At 33.3% G+C, this 20,309-nt stretch overlaps 1 protein-coding gene across 1 annotated transcript in view; it reads left to right on the top strand.

Annotated features, from left to right (window-relative positions):
• LOC114193160 (proteasome adapter and scaffold protein ECM29) overlaps nucleotides 1–17,381 on the top strand; it is a 30,099-nt gene extending 12,718 nt beyond the window's left edge. The window contains exons 14-35 of the mRNA XM_028082869.1: nucleotides 685–803; nucleotides 1,515–1,881; nucleotides 2,032–2,207; nucleotides 2,309–2,378; nucleotides 3,675–3,819; nucleotides 3,920–4,089; nucleotides 4,406–4,753; nucleotides 6,260–6,427; nucleotides 6,553–6,846; nucleotides 7,216–7,392; nucleotides 8,730–8,993; nucleotides 9,692–9,790; nucleotides 9,884–10,068; nucleotides 12,836–13,171; nucleotides 14,011–14,164; nucleotides 14,279–14,389; nucleotides 14,513–14,680; nucleotides 15,472–15,595; nucleotides 16,092–16,250; nucleotides 16,335–16,447; nucleotides 16,525–16,584; nucleotides 16,989–17,381. Coding sequence (XP_027938670.1) covers nucleotides 685–803; nucleotides 1,515–1,881; nucleotides 2,032–2,207; nucleotides 2,309–2,378; nucleotides 3,675–3,819; nucleotides 3,920–4,089; nucleotides 4,406–4,753; nucleotides 6,260–6,427; nucleotides 6,553–6,846; nucleotides 7,216–7,392; nucleotides 8,730–8,993; nucleotides 9,692–9,790; nucleotides 9,884–10,068; nucleotides 12,836–13,171; nucleotides 14,011–14,164; nucleotides 14,279–14,389; nucleotides 14,513–14,680; nucleotides 15,472–15,595; nucleotides 16,092–16,250; nucleotides 16,335–16,447; nucleotides 16,525–16,584; nucleotides 16,989–17,174 — 3,993 coding nt within the window. The 3' untranslated portion in view covers nucleotides 17,175–17,381. The remainder of the gene's footprint in view (nucleotides 1–684; nucleotides 804–1,514; nucleotides 1,882–2,031; nucleotides 2,208–2,308; nucleotides 2,379–3,674; nucleotides 3,820–3,919; nucleotides 4,090–4,405; nucleotides 4,754–6,259; nucleotides 6,428–6,552; nucleotides 6,847–7,215; nucleotides 7,393–8,729; nucleotides 8,994–9,691; nucleotides 9,791–9,883; nucleotides 10,069–12,835; nucleotides 13,172–14,010; nucleotides 14,165–14,278; nucleotides 14,390–14,512; nucleotides 14,681–15,471; nucleotides 15,596–16,091; nucleotides 16,251–16,334; nucleotides 16,448–16,524; nucleotides 16,585–16,988) is intronic.
• Nucleotides 17,382–20,309: the final 2,928 nt, after the last annotated feature.

Here is a 20,309-nt window from a genome sequence, read left to right on the forward strand (position 1 = left end):
AATTTGGTACTTGATATTTTTGTTATTGTTATGAGACAACTACACAGTGTTTTTGTTTTACATTGGTCAACATTAGTTACAATTGGATAGGCCTTTTGATACTTTGTACAACTTTCTATCCTATGCTGTCTTCGGTTGGGGCGAGAGTGCACTCTTTTGAATGAGGTTGTTTCAATAGCTTCTCTTTGGTGCACTTTGTACGGCTTCTTATGGGGCTCATTTCATGAGGCAATCAGAAGAACATAGAACTTCTACTTTTATTATCATAAATTTTTTTGTAAGAAAAGATTTTATTAAGATAGAGAAGGAAGATACAGAAAGAAGATAAGAAATTGTCAAGGTCTAAAGATGATACAACAAAAATTAAGTAACAAGCAACAAAAATACCAATCTCTACGGAGATCTAACAAAGGGCGCACCCCTCAAAGACCATGAACAGAACGTCTTAATGGAGCTAGAAAAAATATTGGATGCCAAATGAACCAAATACAAGACTTCAGTCCCGAAGAAGATTCCTTTGTTCCTTTCCAACCTAATACACTGCAGCCTGAGAACACCATATAGCTTTTTGGCATCTTTACTTTAATCAAATCCTCTGAAATTAGTGCTATTATAATATCCTATCTAATTAAAAATTTAATGGACACATGGTTTGAACTATAACATGCTGCATGGTGATGTCAGGAGGAAAGTGAAGTACGTTTTTGTGCCATAAGATGGGCAACATCTCTGTTTGATCTGCAACATTGTCCAAGTCGCTTTATTTGTATGCTTGGAGCAGCAGATGCTAAATTAGATATCAGGTATTACAAATTCCTCTGGTGGTGATCTGACATGCTATGATGCTTGAAAGTATGTATTCTTCTTAAAAGGGGGTTTCTGCTACAAATATTGAGGGAATGTTTCACTTTGCTTTTTTTTTTTCGTGTTTTCCTTTTACATTGGAGAGATTTCCTTATCCTCCCTTATCCTCCCAACTGATTTTCTTCTTTCATCAATAAAATAGGAACCCTCCAAACCTATTATTGTGCATATTTTTTTCCCAAAGGAGGTTCAATTTCAGGACTGAACACTTTATTGCATATTTATTTTGATATTGCATCAAGCATATACAGAACATCATAATATGCACATGAAAACGTATGTGCCATGCATGGCTTTTATATTCTAGTTTTAAAAGATTACTTTGGTTGTATTTTTTTACCATGACTCTAAAGAGAAAAGGCCAAATGCATGTGTTCAATTGTAATAATCATCTATCTTGAACATGTTATCTCCTTAGATTGAACTGTTTTTTGAAAAATCAGAGACTATGATTCTCGTAATGCATTTCTTGTTGCTGTAAATAGCTACTTTTGTTCCAAACGGATGGTTTTGGAACTTTATTTTGTGTATAATATGAAAAATTTGAGTTGTAATTATAGTTAATTAAGTTCTGATTTTATTCATAATTTGAAGTCTTATATATAGCTTTATCGACTTCAGATTAAGTTTTGTTTTCTGGTTTGAAACAGAGAAATGGCACACGAAGGTCTTCATCTTAAAAGTGAAAGTCAAATTTCTGGTCTTATTTATCCCAAATTGGGCATGATGCTAGATTACATTCTTCGACAACAGCCAAAGTTGTTGGAGTCCAGTGAAACTAGAGAACAAAACCTTGTTTTTCCTTCAAGTACATATGTGGCCATGATTAAATTTTTATTGAAGTGCTTTGAGTCAGAGTTGGAGCAGAACAAATCCTTTGAAGGATCATCTGAAATTGTGTCATCAGTGAAGACATTCAGTTTAATCCTGGAGCATTCTATGTCATTTGAAGGCTCTGTTGAGTTGCATGTCAATGCTTCGAAGGCATTGCTTATAATTGGATCACATATGCCAGAGGTCAGTTATTATAAAAGTTCTTTGATTGCTTTCTTCGCTGTGTTCCATCTGATACATTTATTGTTTAGGTGATATCATCACATTTTTCACTAAAGGTTTCAAAGCTTAAGCAACTCCATTGTGTTCCATCTGACACATTTATTGTTCTAGGTGATAGCATCACATTTTTCCTTAAAGGTTTCGTGGCTTAAGCAACTCCTAAGTCATGTGGATTGGGAGACTCGTGAATCCATTGCACGTATACTTGGTATTGTGTCTTCTGCTCTTTCCATCCCTGATGTTGTTTCTGAATTGACTTCCTTATTCAGCCAAACACTCAAGTCAAGGTATGTGTGCTGGTGGAACTAAAATCTTTTAGCTCATTTTCTGATAATTGCTGCTTTTTCCCAGTTTGATATATGGTCATGCTGAATTAATTTATTGATAGGTTTGAAACTCAGCACGGTGCTCTTTGTGCTATAGGATATATAGCTGCAAATTATTTATCTAGAACACCTGTAAGTACAATTTTACTGCACATTTTTAATTACTAACTGTTTGGTTGGAGGGGAGTTTTTTTTTTTAAATCTTGTTTGGTTTATTTTTAGGTGGGAACAATATTTGCTCTCATCCAATATTGGGGGAATTTGGAGGGAAGGAGATATGATATAAAACATTTCAAGCATATTAACTAAAATAATCTTTCTTTTAATTTTGAAATCCAAGGTTATAAGGGTCTGAATGTGAATTAATTTTTAAAATCCCTCACCACCCCTTGTGAACCAAACAACCCTTCCCTCTATTGAAATTCCTAGTCTCCCCTTCTTTCATCCAAATGTAATGTCTAATTAAACTTCCTCCCCTCCCTGTCTCTCCATTATGATCTGCCTAACCCCTTACTCCATTGGACCAAACAGCCTCTAAATGGGTCAGCACGAGTTTTGGCTGGGGCAATAGACTTTAAGGGGGGATGCATTCATTTCAGATTTACAAGACTAAAAGAAGAATCATCTTGTATTCAAATTTATACTAGTTCAATGGATTATTTTGTTGACTGGATTTCTATGGATTTTCTGTGATTTTTTAATTGTATGTATAAATATCGTTCTCATGAAAAATCTCATCCAAGTATGTAAAACTTTTCTACTTCATTTCAAACTTTTCTGGTTCTCAACAGTGATTATAGTAGAGTAATCTCTTCTAAATTAATTTTTTTTTCCTCCATGTAATTGTTTTCTGCAATTGTTATGGGTTATTGCTATTATTATATGATTGTTCAATTCATGAAAACAAGGTTTTCCTGTTTACTGAATTTTTAAAAAATTTCCTTTAACCATATGATCGTTTTTCAGCAACATGATCTACTTGTTTATTGTCAACGAGTTAAAAACGTAGCTATTAAGAACTCTATGGAAAGCAACAAACAAGGAGGAAATGGTGACATGATAGTGTTATTTTTTTCATAAACAATTGATAGTGTTCATTTTTTCATTACAAATCATTACATTCTTACCAAATTTTGTTAAATTCTACCGAACTTTATTATGTAAAAATATCTTGTGATATTCCAATTGAATATATCTCTCTAAGATTTTATACTTTTATGATTTAGCACAGTTACTTAGAAGGCTAGTTTTATGAGTATGATAGTAATGTGCAATTGTGATTTTGATCTTGATCAATTCTTTGAGGTGTTGATTACCTGTTCTAAAATTTACTTTTATCCCCTGAAACTGAAGTCAGAATTGTTGCATATAACGTCATTCCTTTGATCATAAATATGCTTACACTTTGTGTATATACATAATCTTTAGATGCCAGAAATACTTCTCGAGGATACACTTAGATGCCTAGTTGATGTGGTTAATTCAGAAACTTCCGCACTAGCTGCTACTGCAATGCAAGCACTGGGTCATATTGGACTACGTATTTCATTACCCCCACTTGATTCTAATTCAGGTAAAATTCAAGTGTAAAAGACTGATGAACATGTTTTGATTTGAACTTAGAACTGAGCTACGTGTTGAGCTATCATAAGGGTGTCTGATTAACTCTGCAGATGGAATTCTGATTATGTTATCTGATAAATTGAACAAGCTTCTCTTGGGTCAAGATATTAAAGCAATTCAGAAGATTGTTATCTCTATTGGACATATATGTGTAAAAGAAACATCATCTACTCAGCTCGATATGGCCCTAAATTTGATTTTCAGTCTCTGTCGATCCAAGGTAATACACTTTCTTTCCTTGGTTTTTGTTTGATGAGCTTATTTTCAGTGACTTGTGTTGGATTGATGTTTACTTTCATGTTCCTTTTTTTGTTTCCTTTCTCAAATTTTGGCTCCATTATTTTTTTTCCATTTATGTTGTGGAAAAGTTAGATTTTGGTTTCTGGGATGCCTTAATCTTGATTGGAAACAGTTTGATGTTATTTTCTTCTTTTTCTTTTCTTTATGAGCTAAAATAAACACTAATAGCAATTTTTTTTTTTCATTATAAGTTGCAGCCACTAAAAAGTATCACATTTGTTTAACTAAATTTTCAGGTTGAGGATATTCTCTTTGCTGCAGGGGAGGCCCTGTCTTTTTTGTGGGGTGGTGTTCCTTTCAATGCTGATATTATTCTTCAAACTAACTATACTTCGCTGTCGATGGCTTCAAATTTTTTGATGGGAGATTTGACTTCGGTGCCTAAGAAGTTTTCTAACGAACAAAGTGAATATAGTGGAGATTATCATGCTTCTGTGAGAGATGCAATTACCAAAAAACTCTTTGATGTTCTTTTGTATAGTACCAGGAAAGAAGAGAGATGTGCTGGAACTGTTTGGCTTGTTTCACTAATAAAGTACTGCAGCTATCATCCTGCTATTCAGCAAATGCTTCCAGAAATTCAGGTTTTTCATTAACAAAGCAATTTTTCTATTTTTTTTTTCCCATCTCTATAGTAAAATGTGAAACTTCACTTATGGTATTGTATTGTTTTCCATGGTTATATGGCGACAGATATAAATAAAGATTTGATTTTCTTCAATTTATATTTGGGTTTCTTATGTATATTTAAAAAGGAAAATGGAAATTCCTGAAAGAAGTTAGTGTGATATATGGACTGGAAGGCGGCCCTTTTGTCGTTGTAATTTTATTTTTTGTTTTGTTCAAACTTGTTGAATATTTTTAAAAATGTCCTATGAGTTCTTTTAGACTTTTATCTGGTTTCTGGTTTATAACCTTTCGCATCCAGGCAGGAGTCATGGTCTGAAATTCCCTCAGTTGTTCTATCCTTTGGGTGCTAATAGTTTTTAAATTGAAAGTGCTTCCATGTATCAGATATTAACTGCATCCATCCCATTGATCGCCACTGGAGTAGTTTGAGAGTTGATATTGGGTATTTTTAATTTCAATTGGAAGAGGTTTCTGATTAGGGCGGATGTTCTTAAGATAACTTTTGGTACCTAAAGTGGATCTGTGGCTCTTTTTCTGTTCTCAGTCATTGTGAAAGAAAGGCCTAACTCATAATGTTAAGATCATAGGGGTGTAAGGAAATGAGTTACCGTGGTTGTTGATGTATGCTGTCATGACTCATGAGATCGGGATCTCCTATGATACAAATGAAGGTTTGCATGTGAATACTGCAGATTAAACTGCTATTCCCCTGAAGTTTTCATTGTTAGTGTGGTGGTTTGAATATTGAAAGGTTTGCTATACAGCTTATATGTTTGGACCTCACATCCTTGTTTTGGTCAGTGTTATCTGACCTAACTGTTCGTTTTGATTGGGTTTAGGATCAGTTAACCGTCCTCTATCCTGTGGACCTAATAACAATGTTAGAACTGGTCAAACTTTATGTTTGTCCAGCCAGGCAACTGTCAAAACTTTGTGCAGTTGCAAAATGACTTGAACTACTAGGTCTTACCTAGGTTTATGCCTCAATTAGAGGCTTTGCAATAATGAGGTTCTGACCTAGGTTTCCAAAAGTGAAATGCAGGGCATCATACCAAATGTGAAATGCAGGGCATCATACCAAATGTGAAATGCTTATATAAGTTGTATGCTAGGCTGAGCATGTCAGCACTCTAAACTATTGTAATTGTTATGATGGAGCTTTTCTCGCTGTGAAACCACAACTTATCTTGTAACTTGGTATTCCTAAAATGGGTTACCTTTGGTTTTAATTACCAACTTTTAAATTTACGAGTTTTCATCTTTGTATTTATTAATAGCTAACACTTTACAGAATAAAAAGTCTTAAAAGTCAGGCACTAAAACTAAAGATGGTTCATTTTTTAAGGACTGGAAACACCATTAACCCATTTATTTTATACAATGTTCTTCGCTATATCTATCTTTTTGCAAAATCCTGCAACTTGTGTTATTGGATTTACGATTATAATGTAAATATGCAGGAGGCTTTTTCTCACCTTCTTGGTGAACAAAATGAACTCACACAAGAGTTGGCTTCTCAAGGCATGAGTATTGTGTATGACATTGGTGATGAATCAATGAAAAAGAATTTGGTGAATGCACTTGTGAGTACATTGACTGGGTCAGGGAAACGGAAAAGAGCTGTCAAAGTAAGTTGGTAGTAATCTAGTATATCTTTTAAATTGTTTTATGTGGAATAAGTCTTGGTGATTTATTTTTTTTCGCTCCCTTTAATTTTTTGTTTGAATTACATTTCTGAAATTATTTTGTGCAGCTTGTTGAAGATACTGAAGTATTTATGGATGGAACTCTTGGTGGAAGTGCTAGTGGAGGAAAACTGAACACTTATAAGGAGTTGTGTAACTTGGCAAATGAGATGGGACAACCGGACTTGATATATAAGTTCATGGATTTAGCAAATTATCAGGCTTCTTTGAATTCAAAGAGGGGTGCTGCTTTTGGCTTTTCCAAAATAGCAAAACAAGCAGGGGATGTTCTTAAGCCATATTTACGTTCTTTAATTCCAAGGCTTGTACGCTACCAATATGATCCTGACAAAAATGTGCAGGTAAGTTCCATTTATGTAATCTGGTAAGCCGGGTATTGAATTGAATCCTTACCTAGGGCATTTCCAGGTGAATACAGAAAATTTCTTTACCTAGTTTTAATCTATGATAAATGATTATAGTGCTATATAATTAATGTCTTTGTCAAACCTCAAACAAAAAAAAAATGTAGTTTTACCCCCTAAAATTTTTGGTTTGGTTCTCTATTTCCATGTAAGATTTTTCCTCTTTTGTGCAGCTTTTCCTGGCCTTTTTCAGTGTAAAAATCATTTTTCCTCGAATGCAATGTTATGCATGATATCCAATGAGTATATGAATTTTTATTTTCAGGCACTTACTTGATTTGGCTATTGCATTTTTTGTGTGTCTAGGATGCAATGATACATATATGGAAGTCACTTGTGGATGATTCAAAAAAGACCATTGATGACAATTTAGATATCATAATTGAAGATTTACTAGAGCAGTGTGGATCCAGGCTTTGGCGATCGCGTGAGGCATCATGTCTTGCCCTTACAGACATTATTCAAGGACGGAAATTTAATGAGGTCATTAAGATTACTTATATTTTTCTTGAGTTTAAAAGTGTGCGTTGTCACTGATCATTCTATTATGGACAAGAAATCCGGAAAATTATACTAATAACTAACTATGCTAGGTGTTGATTTGTATTCAGTCTGATGTAGTTTCTTTTCATTCTCTATATAAAAAGAACCCTTGTTTTCTTTGTACATTTTATCAATACAAAGTTACTTTTCGGTTTCTCTTTTCTGTCTGTCTCTCTCTCTTGACGCTAATACTTGGCAACAAGAAACCTATGTAACTACTGTTATGGTGAGTCACTATCTGTAAAAAGCAGGGCAAATTTTTCCATTGTGGGTTTTGTGATGTTTGTCAATGGAGAAATAGTACTAGTTATTCTGGTCTTCTGTTTCTTCATTCCTACTTTTATTGTGTTGTTTACTTGGCTTTATTCTGGTGGTAAAATATGGTTTATATGCTTATTTAAGTATTTTTTTATTTGAAGAGATATACAGAGCTATTTATATTTGATGTGCTATTCACTTCCATGAAAACTAATGGTTGATTTTCCCTTTCATTAAAACTAGTGGGTGATTTGTGGTATATTGTGCTGTTGAAGGATGTGATTGATTTATAATGTGTGGGTAGTTACTTTTAACATTTCGGTAGTTTATTTCAATTGTTTTTTAATTTTAAAATATAACTAAAGGTAAATAGAGATATGAAATGAGTACCCAAAGAGGAGAATCCTCTTTATATGTTGTTATAGATTAAGAAAATAAAATTAATAATGGTAATCAGATAAAAAATAGTGGGTGATCTGTAGTATATTGTGTTGTGCTGTTGAAGTTTGCGTGGGTAGTTTATTTCCATTTTTCTAATTTTAAAACATAATTAAGAATAAAATAGAAATATAAAATGTGTACATCAAATAAGAGAATCTTGTTTACATATTGTTATAGATGAATGCCTTTATTGGGTCATTACAAATATAAGTAATTTTTATTAGTTGATAAGTGATTCATTGAATTATGAGTAGCCTCATTAAATATAACTTTCACTTAAATAAAATTTGAATTTACGACATTATGAATTATAACTAACCAATTTAACTACTTTTATTAGTCTTCTTGAATTATATATTTGTCCAATATATACGACCTGAGGTAATAGTTTTTTTTTTTGATGAATTGGATATCCATCCATTTTGATCCGTTAAAAAATTATATAAAAATCTAATTCATGTTTTATTTGATAAATATATCTAATCCATTCATTTTACCATCCCTATCTACAATTTGAGCTCTGGTTGATTTTAATTTTAATTTTTTTGTGTTTTTCTTTCATCATGCACCACCCACAGGTTGGGAAGCATTTAAAGAGATTGTGGTCTGGAGCATTTCGTGCAATGGATGACATAAAGGAAACTGTCAGAATTTCTGGTGAAAAGCTATGCCGTGGTGTAGCTTCCTTGACAACAAGGCTCTGTGATGTTTCTCTAACTGAAGTGACAGATGCACACAAAGCAATGGATATTGTTTTACCCTTTTTACTTGCAGAAGGTATACTGAGTAAAGTTGACAGTGTCCGCAAGGCATCAATTGGAGTTGTTATGAAGCTTACGAAGGTTAGGAATGGCTTGCTATCCCTTTGCTTTTCAACATACTGCATACACTCTGCTTTGGTTTTCTTAATTTTCTCCCACCCAATTGTAATTAAATATATGTAAATTTTGTATATTTACATCTCAGTTGTTTGGTCAAACTTTAGTAGGATGTATATGTTTACTTGGCTGTCGTGTATATAGATGGAATATAACACAAGACTGTTTAAATATTATTTTATTCTCATCAGATATGATGTTGGTTGTTCCTTTTTTCTGCTTTGTTCATTACCCAATGATTTTTCTGGTGTGGTATTTTTAATATCTTACCGATGATTTGGTTGGTACTACATTTTCCAGATTTGTTTGTTTCAGAAGTATAACTTATCCTAATTTCTTGTACTTAAATTTTCAAACCTCTTTCCCAAAACCAATTATTTAGAATACCAACTGTTGTAGAATTCATTTCCCAGTAAGCATGATTGGTGCTAACCTGCACATATTGGATTCACAATTTTGGATATTTTTATTGTCTGTTTGGGTTTTCGTTTTTAGTTTATACGTTGTGTATTTTCTGGTTTTCCTTTGACTATGTTTATCTGATTGTGATTGTGTAAGAAGAATAATGATTGATTGTGATGTAAGGATAACATAGTGCTATTATTCCATTAAGTTATGATGCTGTTAAATCTGAGTGTCTTGTTATTATTGTCTTGTTTTAGCATGCTGGAACTGCAATTCGTCCACATATGTCTGATTTAGTGTGCTGCATGCTTGAAAGTTTATCAAGCCTAGAAGATCAATCGCTCAATTATGTCGAGGTTAGATTGAATTATATTTTCAATTCCTGCATAAGTTCACTGTTAACTCTTGTTTATTTATATGTTAACTTTTTATGTTTTTCGTTTTATTAGCTTCATGCAGCAAATGTAGGAATACAGTCAGACAAGCTTGAAAGTTTGAGAATTTCCATAGCCAAAGGCTCTCCTATGTGGGAAACTTTAGATTCATGCATAAAAGTTGTTGATGCAGAATCATTGAACACATTGATCCCACGGCTTGCTCATTTAGTGCGATCTGGTGTGGGCCTCAATACTAGGTCTGTTCTTAACTTATTATCACATATAATGTATTTCTTTTGCATTGTTTGCATGCCTGAACTGTCCAGTCATTTTGGTATTATATTTTCCCTTGAAATTTTACGAGCTTATGTTGATTCAAGGAGGGTGGGTTAGTAGAAAAGGCATGTAGGATTAGTGACAATCAGTAGTTGGCTGATGTTCACTGTTTTACGAATTAATATATTGTCACCCTTATGATGCTGATGCTCGAGCTCTTATATTTGAGTGATTTTTTTATATTCCTTTGCTTTTCCTCTTGCTTCTTATTGGGAATATTCTGCCCTACATTGAAGCACATTTGTATTTCTTTACTATTGAAATTTTGTTTCCCTATGAAAAAGGAAAAAGCAGAACAAATGAATTCAAGCTATGTTACTTTTTGGCTTAATTAAGTTTTAAGTTGCTCAAACTTTGGTATTTTTAATTTTTAATTGAGTCCCTATTAAATTATTTTGGTCTGTTGAATATTTAGAACTTTTATATTTTTTAATTAATTTCTTGCCGTTTAACTCTCAAATGAAGTGATTGTTTTCTTATTCAGTCATTTTTCTTATTTGTTTACACGTATTAAGAAATGTGAGATTTTGGGACTAATATAAAATGATATTGCAATTCATGTAAAATGACAAATAAATTTTATTGTTTTCATTGAAAACATGTGGCATAACAAGGGATTGTCAGTGTCATCTACATCAATAGTAGTGATAGAGATAGTCTCTTGTCATTGTAAGTGATGACATGGAAGATATTAAGGAGCATGATTATCTCGTTATCTAACTTGTTTTCAATTAAAGTAATAAAATTTTACATTAACCATAATATAGTTTTATATTGATCCTAAAACCTCACATTTTTTAACACATGAAAACAAGTAAACAATATAACGAGTTAGGATAACAACCATGTTACCCAGTTAACAGAAAAATTAAACGATGGGAACCCAGTTAAAAAATATAAAAATACTCATTAGGTAAAAAAAAAATTATTAGAAACTCAATTGAAAATACCCAAATTTATGAGGAACTTCAAGCTTAATTTAGCCTTATTTTTTTTAGAGGGAGCATTCTTATTATTCTCTGAAATTGATATCAAACATGGCCTTAGTTATCCATACCCCTATCATTGGTATTGTTGAAAGGAATAGTGACAAATAGGGTCAAAGAGGATGGTACCACTCTAGTACCATGTTGAGAAGAGAGAAATCAAGAAGGAATATGTTGACACCGAGTATTCTTGTTTATTTCGATGAAAAGATAAAACGACGAGGACAAAATCAATATCCAATAATAGGAAATATTAAATAAGATATTTCCCTGTCAAATCATATCTTTAATACTCCCCTCCAATAGGAGCATATGTATTATATGAGACATGTTGGTTACAAATGTTATCAATACAAGACCCCCTAAGTTCGTAGTGCACGTAATCATAATGTTAGTAGATCCCGGGCATGACTTCCTCTATGCCAAAGTGACAATCAATCTTCAGTATGTTTCATCTTTTCAAACTATATCTTCAACATTCACCCTCAAGCCGGAACGTATGTATCATGATTCATATTAGTCAAGTTTGTTAAAAATGGTTATAGGGCAGGTGATTAACAACACTCGTCAAAAAAAAAAATCAGCAGTAAACAATACTCGTTGGGAAAGTATCGGTGAAAATCAATACTTGGTGGAGAGAACATCGGTAGAAAACGGTACGTTGCGGAAAAGCATTGGTGGCAAACAATACTTGTCGAACGTCAATGATAGATGGTATTTGTTGTAAAAACGTGTGAACATGCAACCAGCACAGGCATATATAATGTTATATTACACATGTGAGCAACACGCAACCAGCAACCATAATACCATATTATTATTACCACTCCAAGTACTCATTGAAATTGAATATAATATTATATTATTACCACAATGAATAATAGTAAAAATTGACAAATGAGATTTAGATGACTAATAATATACTATAATATGGTACATGTACCAACAAGCACCTTGGTAAGTTTAGAGTTTTCTTCTCCTTCCCCTTTTTTCTTCTTTCTCTATGATTCTTTATCATGCAACGGTGGTGGAATGCCTGGGTAAATTTTTTCTTTTCACCAATGAGATGGAGTGGGTTAAGGTTAAGATATAGAAGATGAATGGTAAAATTTAAAGGGGTGGTTTCTTCCATACTTCTTTATTATTTTTATTTTTTAATTAAAATATATTCTTAGTTCGGTATTGGATACACTTGTTTTTGGGATTGATGCACATGATTTCGGGACTGGATATGCATCCAACTGCTGGACCGAATCACTTCCGGGATATCGAAGTACTGGGCCACCTCTGGCCCAAACGAAATGTCTGATACTGTGTTGTGTACGGTCTGGTGGAGTATACCTGGCGGAAGTGCAGAAGCATTGCTGGGATGCCAATTCAGAGCTTCACGACTAGTAATTTTTGCTCAAATCGTGGTTTTAAGGTTCCAAATGGCAAACCAAACACTCTAGTACCAGCTTGTATAGGAAACTTTTGTAATACTCTGATATTTGTATTGGAAGTGTCAACCAATCATGCATACACGGTGCAAGATGCCTATGAGTAAATTTTACTTCTCTTGCACATAATGTTTAGCGCAACTGTAGCAGTGCTGATAGTTATATGATTCTTATAAATGGAATGAATCTATATTTAAGCTTTGTCTCTGATAGATGCACTTTTGTAATATTCATTATTAGTTATGCTTTCTGTGCTTGTGCAGGGTTGGTGTTGCCAATTTCATTACGCTGTTGCTTGAAAGTGTTGGTGTTGACATCAAGCCATATGCAAATATGTTGGTGAGATTATTGTTTCCTGTTGTTAAGGAGGAAAAAAGTACTGCTGCAAAACGTGCCTTTGCAAGTGCTTGTGCGAAAATCTTAAAGTATACACCGGCCTCACAAGCACAAAAGCTTATTGAAGATACTGCGGCTCTGCATACTGGTGACAAGAATTCTCAAATTGCATGTGCATTTCTCTTAAAGAGCTATTCATCCATGGCAGCAGATGTTGTTGGTGGATATCATGCAGTTATCATTCCAGTTGTTTTTTATTCAAGGTTATGAACATTCTCTTCTTTTTTCTGTTATGGTTTTTTATTTTTATATTTTATAAAAATCCAACATTATTTCAAATCCAGAATCATAATTTTAAGCCGAAGCTTGTTATTTATTGGCTGCCAGCCACTGTCCTTTAGAATATTAGTTTGTTATTCTTTGTGAACATTGGGTGATTCCAGGTAAGGTTTGTAGGATTTATCTTGTTCTTTTGTTTTTCCTATAATTTCTCTTGTACCAATTTCAGAGGATGCAGTATTATCTATGCTGTTGCATTCTCATCAATTTCAGAAATTATTTCATGTTCTGTGGAAAAAAAAAAAAAGAATTCTGAGAATGTATTTGGAATATAGCAAACTGTAGGTCAATAGAGAAGTTGTGAATGCCATGTTGAGGTCCCATTAATTATGGTTGCAGTGTCCTTTGTTTTAGAAAATTATTATTATGGAGAACACCAAGCCAAGTTCCAACTCTCCGAAAGTTTAAATAGGCCGGCTGGGAATAATTTTATATATCTGACATAGCTCAATCATGGTTTATAATCATGGAAAAAGTACTGACCAAGCAGATATTGTCTCAAATTTGTAATTTAATTGGAAGAATGTTCCCATCAGACTTGTAAGGCCATACTTGGTAAAAGCTTAAGCTCTCACATTGTGGCCAATTATGGATTTTATATCTAACTCTCGAAAATCATGTATATTGTTGTAGGCATTTGGTTCTGAATTTTAAGGTAGATGAGCAAACTGTTTGTTGAATGAAGCTCATATAGCAAACTAAGAACTTCACATTGAAAAATTAAAGTATTCTTATTTCACGTGGGCTAAAAATTGTCTTGCAGATTTGAAGATGATAAAAATGTCTCTGGACTATTTGAGGAACTATGGGAAGAATATACAAGTGGGGAACGAATCACTCTTCACTTATACTTACAAGAAATTGTTTCACTTATTTGTGAGGGCATGTCATCATCATCATGGGCAAGTAAAAGAAAAGTTAGTCTTGCTCCGTTTTCTTCCTTTTCTATTTTTTTCATATAACCTCATTCAGCTTGGTGATTTCATGGTTTGTGTATAGATGTTTACTTATTTATCTTCTGTTTCCTGCAGTCTGCGCAGGCTATATGTAGGCTTAGTGAAGTTTTGGGTGAATCTCTTTCTTCTCACCATAAGGTTTTGCTTCAGTCTCTCATGAAGGAAATTCCTGGTCGCCTATGGGAGGTAAAATAATGAAGACTGCCACTTTTAAGTTTATATATTTGGCAGAGAAACTTGTTATCAAATATCAATCATGGACGATTGCCTCAAGTTTCATGTGCTTGTTTTTCTTACTACTTATGTCAGGGTAAAGAGGTTCTATTGCTAGCAGTAGGTGCTCTATGTACATCCTGCCATAAAGCAATTTTAGCTGAAGGTTCCTCGTCTTCCATTGCCATTCTGAATTTGGTATCATCTGCATGCACCAGAAAGGGGAAAAAGTATCGTGAAGCAGCACTTTCCTCTCTTGAACAGGTTAGTAATTTTTTTAGTGTGTGCTGGTTAGTAATTTTGGGAAACTTTTCTCCCTTGGGGTAAACATTGAATTGAAACCAACAAAGCTATATAATCAATTTCAAGAAAAAGATAAATTATAATCAAAAGTGGATAAAAGTTGCCACTCAACGCATAATAAGTTACAAATCAATGTGTTAGAAACTACTAAATTCTAAAAGAATACAGAATGGTGACACTCCAAATTGTAGTGATGAGTTTGATGGCAGAAATTGGGAAGTCAAGCTTTAGGAAAAATCTACAGAATCTCAAATCGTCTTGTTATGCTACCATGCTTGTGTATTCCACATTTAAAATCTTGAAATTAAACTGCATCCATGGAAGCTTCAAAACACGAAGCGATCTGCTCTCAACCACTTGGTTGTTCTGTCCCGTTATTGAGAATTAGTTACAAAGATAAAAATAAAAATAGGTATAACTGAGAGCATCATAACACTACAAAGATAACTGAGAGCAAAACATATTTTGCTGTGCCAGTTTTATTTTTTATTTGTAGTCATTGGAAAGAACATGAGGATCTATTATTCATTTCTTGTTTGATTAAATTATAAGTATAGAGTAAACAAGAGACCAGATTAGAAAATTTCCGGTACAGCTCTTAGGATATGTATGTTAAGTTTACCTCTTTTTATTAGCTCATAGAATTGTCATTACAGTTTCCTTGACTGGTGATAAGAAAACCCAATACTAAATGCAGCAATTTTTCATATATTCTTTCATATTAAGTTGCATTATTTTTTGTATGTATCCAGGTTATAAAAGCCTTGGCCAATCCAGAGTTCTTTAATATGGTTTTTCCCTTGTTGTTTGATCTATGCAATTCAGAGCCCCTAAAGTCTGGGCAAGCACCTTTGGTCAGTGATCCCGCTGAAACAGGTTATGACAAATTCTGGATCTTCATTTATATCTTGCAACATGTTTATGAATCATTTAATGCAGTTCTTGAGGTTAAGTTTCTCATGCCAAGTTGGTTTAGTTTGATGCTGCTGATCAAAGAAATAGTTAAGAGAATTGTTTCTTGTATGATATTGAACCGATTTTTTCCGAGATTTTTCATTTAGGGGTCATTTGGTTTCATTGTTTTTTACTCTCAAAGGTTTGTATAGGAATAATGAAAATATTTTTATTTTCATTTTTGCTTTCACTTGTTCCAATACAAACTTCTGAAAATAGGAGACAAAGTGAAAATAGAAGACGTTTTATAACATCACCCCATTTAGAAACTTGATGAAATGGACGATTCTCCTTGTTACTGTTACTGTTCAATGGCTATTCAAATGGCCAGCCACTTAAATCATTTGATTTTTCCTTGTTACAAGCTGCTTAGTGCTACTGACCACTGCCCTTTTTGACTTTTTTTTTCTTTTTGCAGAGTTAGACAGTGTTGAAGAGATTTCTGTTCCACATAACAAAATTGTTGACTGTTTAACCTCCTGTATCCATGTGGCACATATAAATGATATTCTTGAGAAGCAAAAGAGCTTAATGCACATGTATACGGCATTCCTGTCGCCTGAACATAAATGGACTGGTATTCTTTATACTTCATTTTTCATTTTTCAAAGCCCCTTCCATTTCTCTATTAGTCTTAATTAAGAAAGCCATCGTTGTGCAGTTAAAACTACAGCCTTTTTATCTATCAAAGAACTTTGCTCAAGGCTCCACAGTGTTGTGAAAGACTCCCAGGGAAATCACGAACTTTCTGGCGCAACTTCTTTTGTTCAGGAGGTAATGGAGGTTTACTCTCAGTTGGACTAGTAACTTCAATTCTTGAATGATCTAAAATAAACTTTATTCTTTTTCAGATATTTCACACTCTGTCACCAAAAATACTCAATTGCATAAGCACAATAAAAATTGCACAGGTACGTCACTATCTTGTTTGGTTGAACATTATTCATGAGTTAGATTTCCCAGCCCTATAGAACTAAAAACCCCTGGGGTAATCAGCACTTTTGGAAATAAATTTCAATAGACAACACAATTAATTTATAATGACATGAATTACAAGTGCAATTTAAATTGGGAATCATGAATATTTTCATTGCATTCATTTAAATATTTGATTAACGTAAATTATGAAATGTTTACTGAAACTTGTTCCAAAAAATTGTTCTATTTGTATGCATCATTTTAGGAAATATTACCTATTTAAAAATCTAACGTGCAAAACGGAAAGAATAGCCGAAATTTAGGAACTAGATTTGTAACTTTTTGTGTGTTTGCGTGATCATCGTTACTAAGTAGTGATTCTTGTGCCGAAATTCAGGTTCATATTTCAGCTTCAGAATGCCTTCTGGAAGTCATGAAACTTTCCATGGACGTGGCGTTAGTTGGCAACGTCAATGAAGGATTCAAGGACGAGCTGCTTCATCAGTACGAGATAGAGAAGAACGAAGGTGCAAAGTCAATATTAAGAAAATGTGTCAACATTCTTCAAGACTGGAAACAATAAATTGTACAAGCCATGGTCTTAATCCTTAATTACTAAGTTTTCAGATGATAAATCACTACAGCTCCTGCTTCTTGTTCATTATTTGGTGTAGTGGGTTAGTTCTTTCTTTTATACTTCCATTATTTTGTCTTAAGGATTTACAATTTTTATAACAAAATTGTGTATACAGATTATTATGATAATACTATGGTTACAATTTCTGTTAAAGCAACAGATGTTTCTTCATAAATTAAAACTTTCAAAGCAACGTATAATATTGAGAAGAAAAGAATGTCGTATTTTTTAAACAAATTGAATTTCATCTGGCAACTCGTGTCAACCTCTAATATCAATCTTATGCAAGTTATTAAAATAAATTTATAATTTTGAGTAAAAATAAGATTGTACGCATAGTTGTCCCATTATTAATAGTAAAATTGTTCTTCTGACAATTTAAAAAAAATTAATGATATATATATAAAAGAAAATGGTAACGTCGACTGTAAAACCCTTTTATTTTAGTCCCAATCTTTAAGGGCTGCCCCAAGGTATAATGGGCATAAGGGTTAGTCTATAGGGAGCTAAATGATCCAAGACCTGCCCTAACCTATTCATTCGTATAATTTCAGACCTCTCTTACTTTCACTTTAAGCAGCTGTGAAGCTCTGCTAGGGTTCAGTCATTGTATACATGTTCACTGTTCTTCGTAAGTCAGCTTCCAACTCATGCTCTTGTTCCATTCTATTCATTCTTCTCGTTCCAACGGTTTTCCAGCCCTCGACTATTCGTCACGGTTCGGGTGTCGAAGTCCTCTGCTAACCCCTTTCCAGGTAAGGTCTGTTGTATGGTTGTGATGTTTGAATGAGGTTGTTGGTCGAATAAAAATGTATGGTGTGCAAGTATGTTTGATTGATGTGGTGCTACTCTTTTTCTGCACTGCACACTTTTCGTAAAATGAAGATTTCTAATACGTTAACCGTTGGATCGAGCTGAAATTTTAACAGCTGATCTTTAACACATAATTCTTGACTTTGACCAGTCGGATCTTTAATCGGAGCTCTGTAGTGAGAGCAGTTTTTATCGCAAGGTCACTGAATTTGTGTTGTTGACAACACTGCACACGTAATTTAATACTTCGTTAACCGTTGGATCGAGCTGATATTTTAACAGCTGATCCTTAACACATAGATTTTGACTTTGACCGGTCCGATCTTGAATAAGAGCTCTGTAGTGAAAGCAGTTTTTATTGAGAGCAGTTTTTATCGCAAGATCATTGTAGTTTGGTTGTTTCTCTGATCTTGAATGGTTATTACTGGCTTGAATCTAATTGTTATAGTAAAAGCATGTGATAAATGATTATGCATGAGTGATGTGATTCATGGATTGTGGATGATGGGTTTGGTATGAACTTGGCATGTGATTTAAATGAGATGGTTGGTATCAAGGAGACATGGTATTGATATGAAATACAAATATATATATTCACTGTTTGAGAAGGATGAGTTGGTATGGATTCAACATTTGGTTATGAATGAGAATGGGTTGTAAAGGTTGGTATGAGATATTGTGTATGGTAAACATTACTTGATTGATTGAACATGATTGGTCTGTGGTCAGTGCGTAATTCCTTGAAATCTCTAGGTGGGATTTCAGGGTCGTGTTTCAGTGGTCGGGACGTAATTCCATGGCCCCTGTTAGTGGTGTCCATGGTGGTGCCCTATTTATATAATTTGGTAAGGATTCAAGGTAAGGATTGCATCCTGACACTCTAAGGAGTCAGTTAGTCTCACTTAAAGCAGACTTACTCCTGTGGTAAGAGTAGCAGGAGACCTGAAATTCATTAAGGGTTAACCTTGTGTGTGAGGGAATTGATTCATTGTAACACTTGTAACACATAACTCGGGGGTGAGCAGAGGTATCCACCACAAGTGCGAGCATCCGCTGAATTCGACCAGATTATATGTATCCGGATGAGTCGAGTCGAGTCCTAGTATATTGATTGAGAGGTCATAACATGCTTGGATGATGTATGTATATTGGATTGTGAAAGTATATCTGATTGCATGATAAAATCTTTTTGGCTCTAGCTTACCCGCTTGTTTGATTGTCTTGTATGTTGTTCTTCTACGGTTGCGATGATCATCAATTTATTGATGGGAGCAGATGTGTGAGAGGTACTCGAGGTCAACAGAGAAAGCATGGTTCCGCTGCACAGCCTACCCGTGCTGGACTTCATGTCTCTTTGGGCTTTTCTTTAGGGCGAAGGCCCGTGTATTGTATTGCCCCTAAGGCTTTATTTCAAATATTGGCTCTCTCTTACTCCTTTTGGGTTATAGGCATTGTAGTGAGCTTTAGTATTTTCTTTTAAGTACCTTGAATAACTGTAAGCAGTGACTTTATACTCCGCAACTTGGCTCTTGATATTATCTGATATGTAGGATTTCATTTAATTATGTTATTATTTAAATGACTGACATAGAACATTCTGAATTATCATTTATAATATCGTATGTTAAGTAATAATATTTAATTAAACAATTATTATAAACAACTCTAATGAAAATAATCGTAGTTTGTCAAATGAAAGCTCATTCAATTGTATTTTTTCATGTGCTATTTTTGCATTATAATTTGATGACTCGGATTTGAAGGTGACTTCTTTAACTAAATATCAACATTTTTCACCAAATAATTTTGTATTTGAGTTTTGACTTTTAGATACAATTTTTAAGGAAGTTTTAATATAACTTTACGTTGTTTAGATTGATAGAATAAAGAAAAATGATAAAATAAATACTTTTATTTCTTTATTACTATTTTTTTTATTTGTTTGATTGTGTGAACAAGTGAAGGAAAAACAATGAAATTGAGAGGAATAACAGATGCGAAAAAAATTATTATTTTTTAATATAATTTTATGTTGTTAAGATTGGTAAATTAAGGAAATGATAAATAAATATTTTTTATTTGTATCTTTTATCATTATTATTTTTATGTAAAAGTAAAGGAGCTAAATAATTTAAAGAAAGTAGAGAAAACTATAAGAGTAAATATATTAAATTTATCAATAATAAATTTAATTATGATATATTTTAAATATTAAAATAAATAAATATTCATTTTTTTACGAAATTCATTCATAGTTAAACATAAACA

This window comes from Vigna unguiculata, chromosome 8 (assembly GCF_004118075.2).
Source record: "Vigna unguiculata cultivar IT97K-499-35 chromosome 8, ASM411807v1, whole genome shotgun sequence".
Classification (NCBI taxonomy): Eukaryota; Viridiplantae; Streptophyta; class Magnoliopsida; order Fabales; family Fabaceae; genus Vigna; species Vigna unguiculata.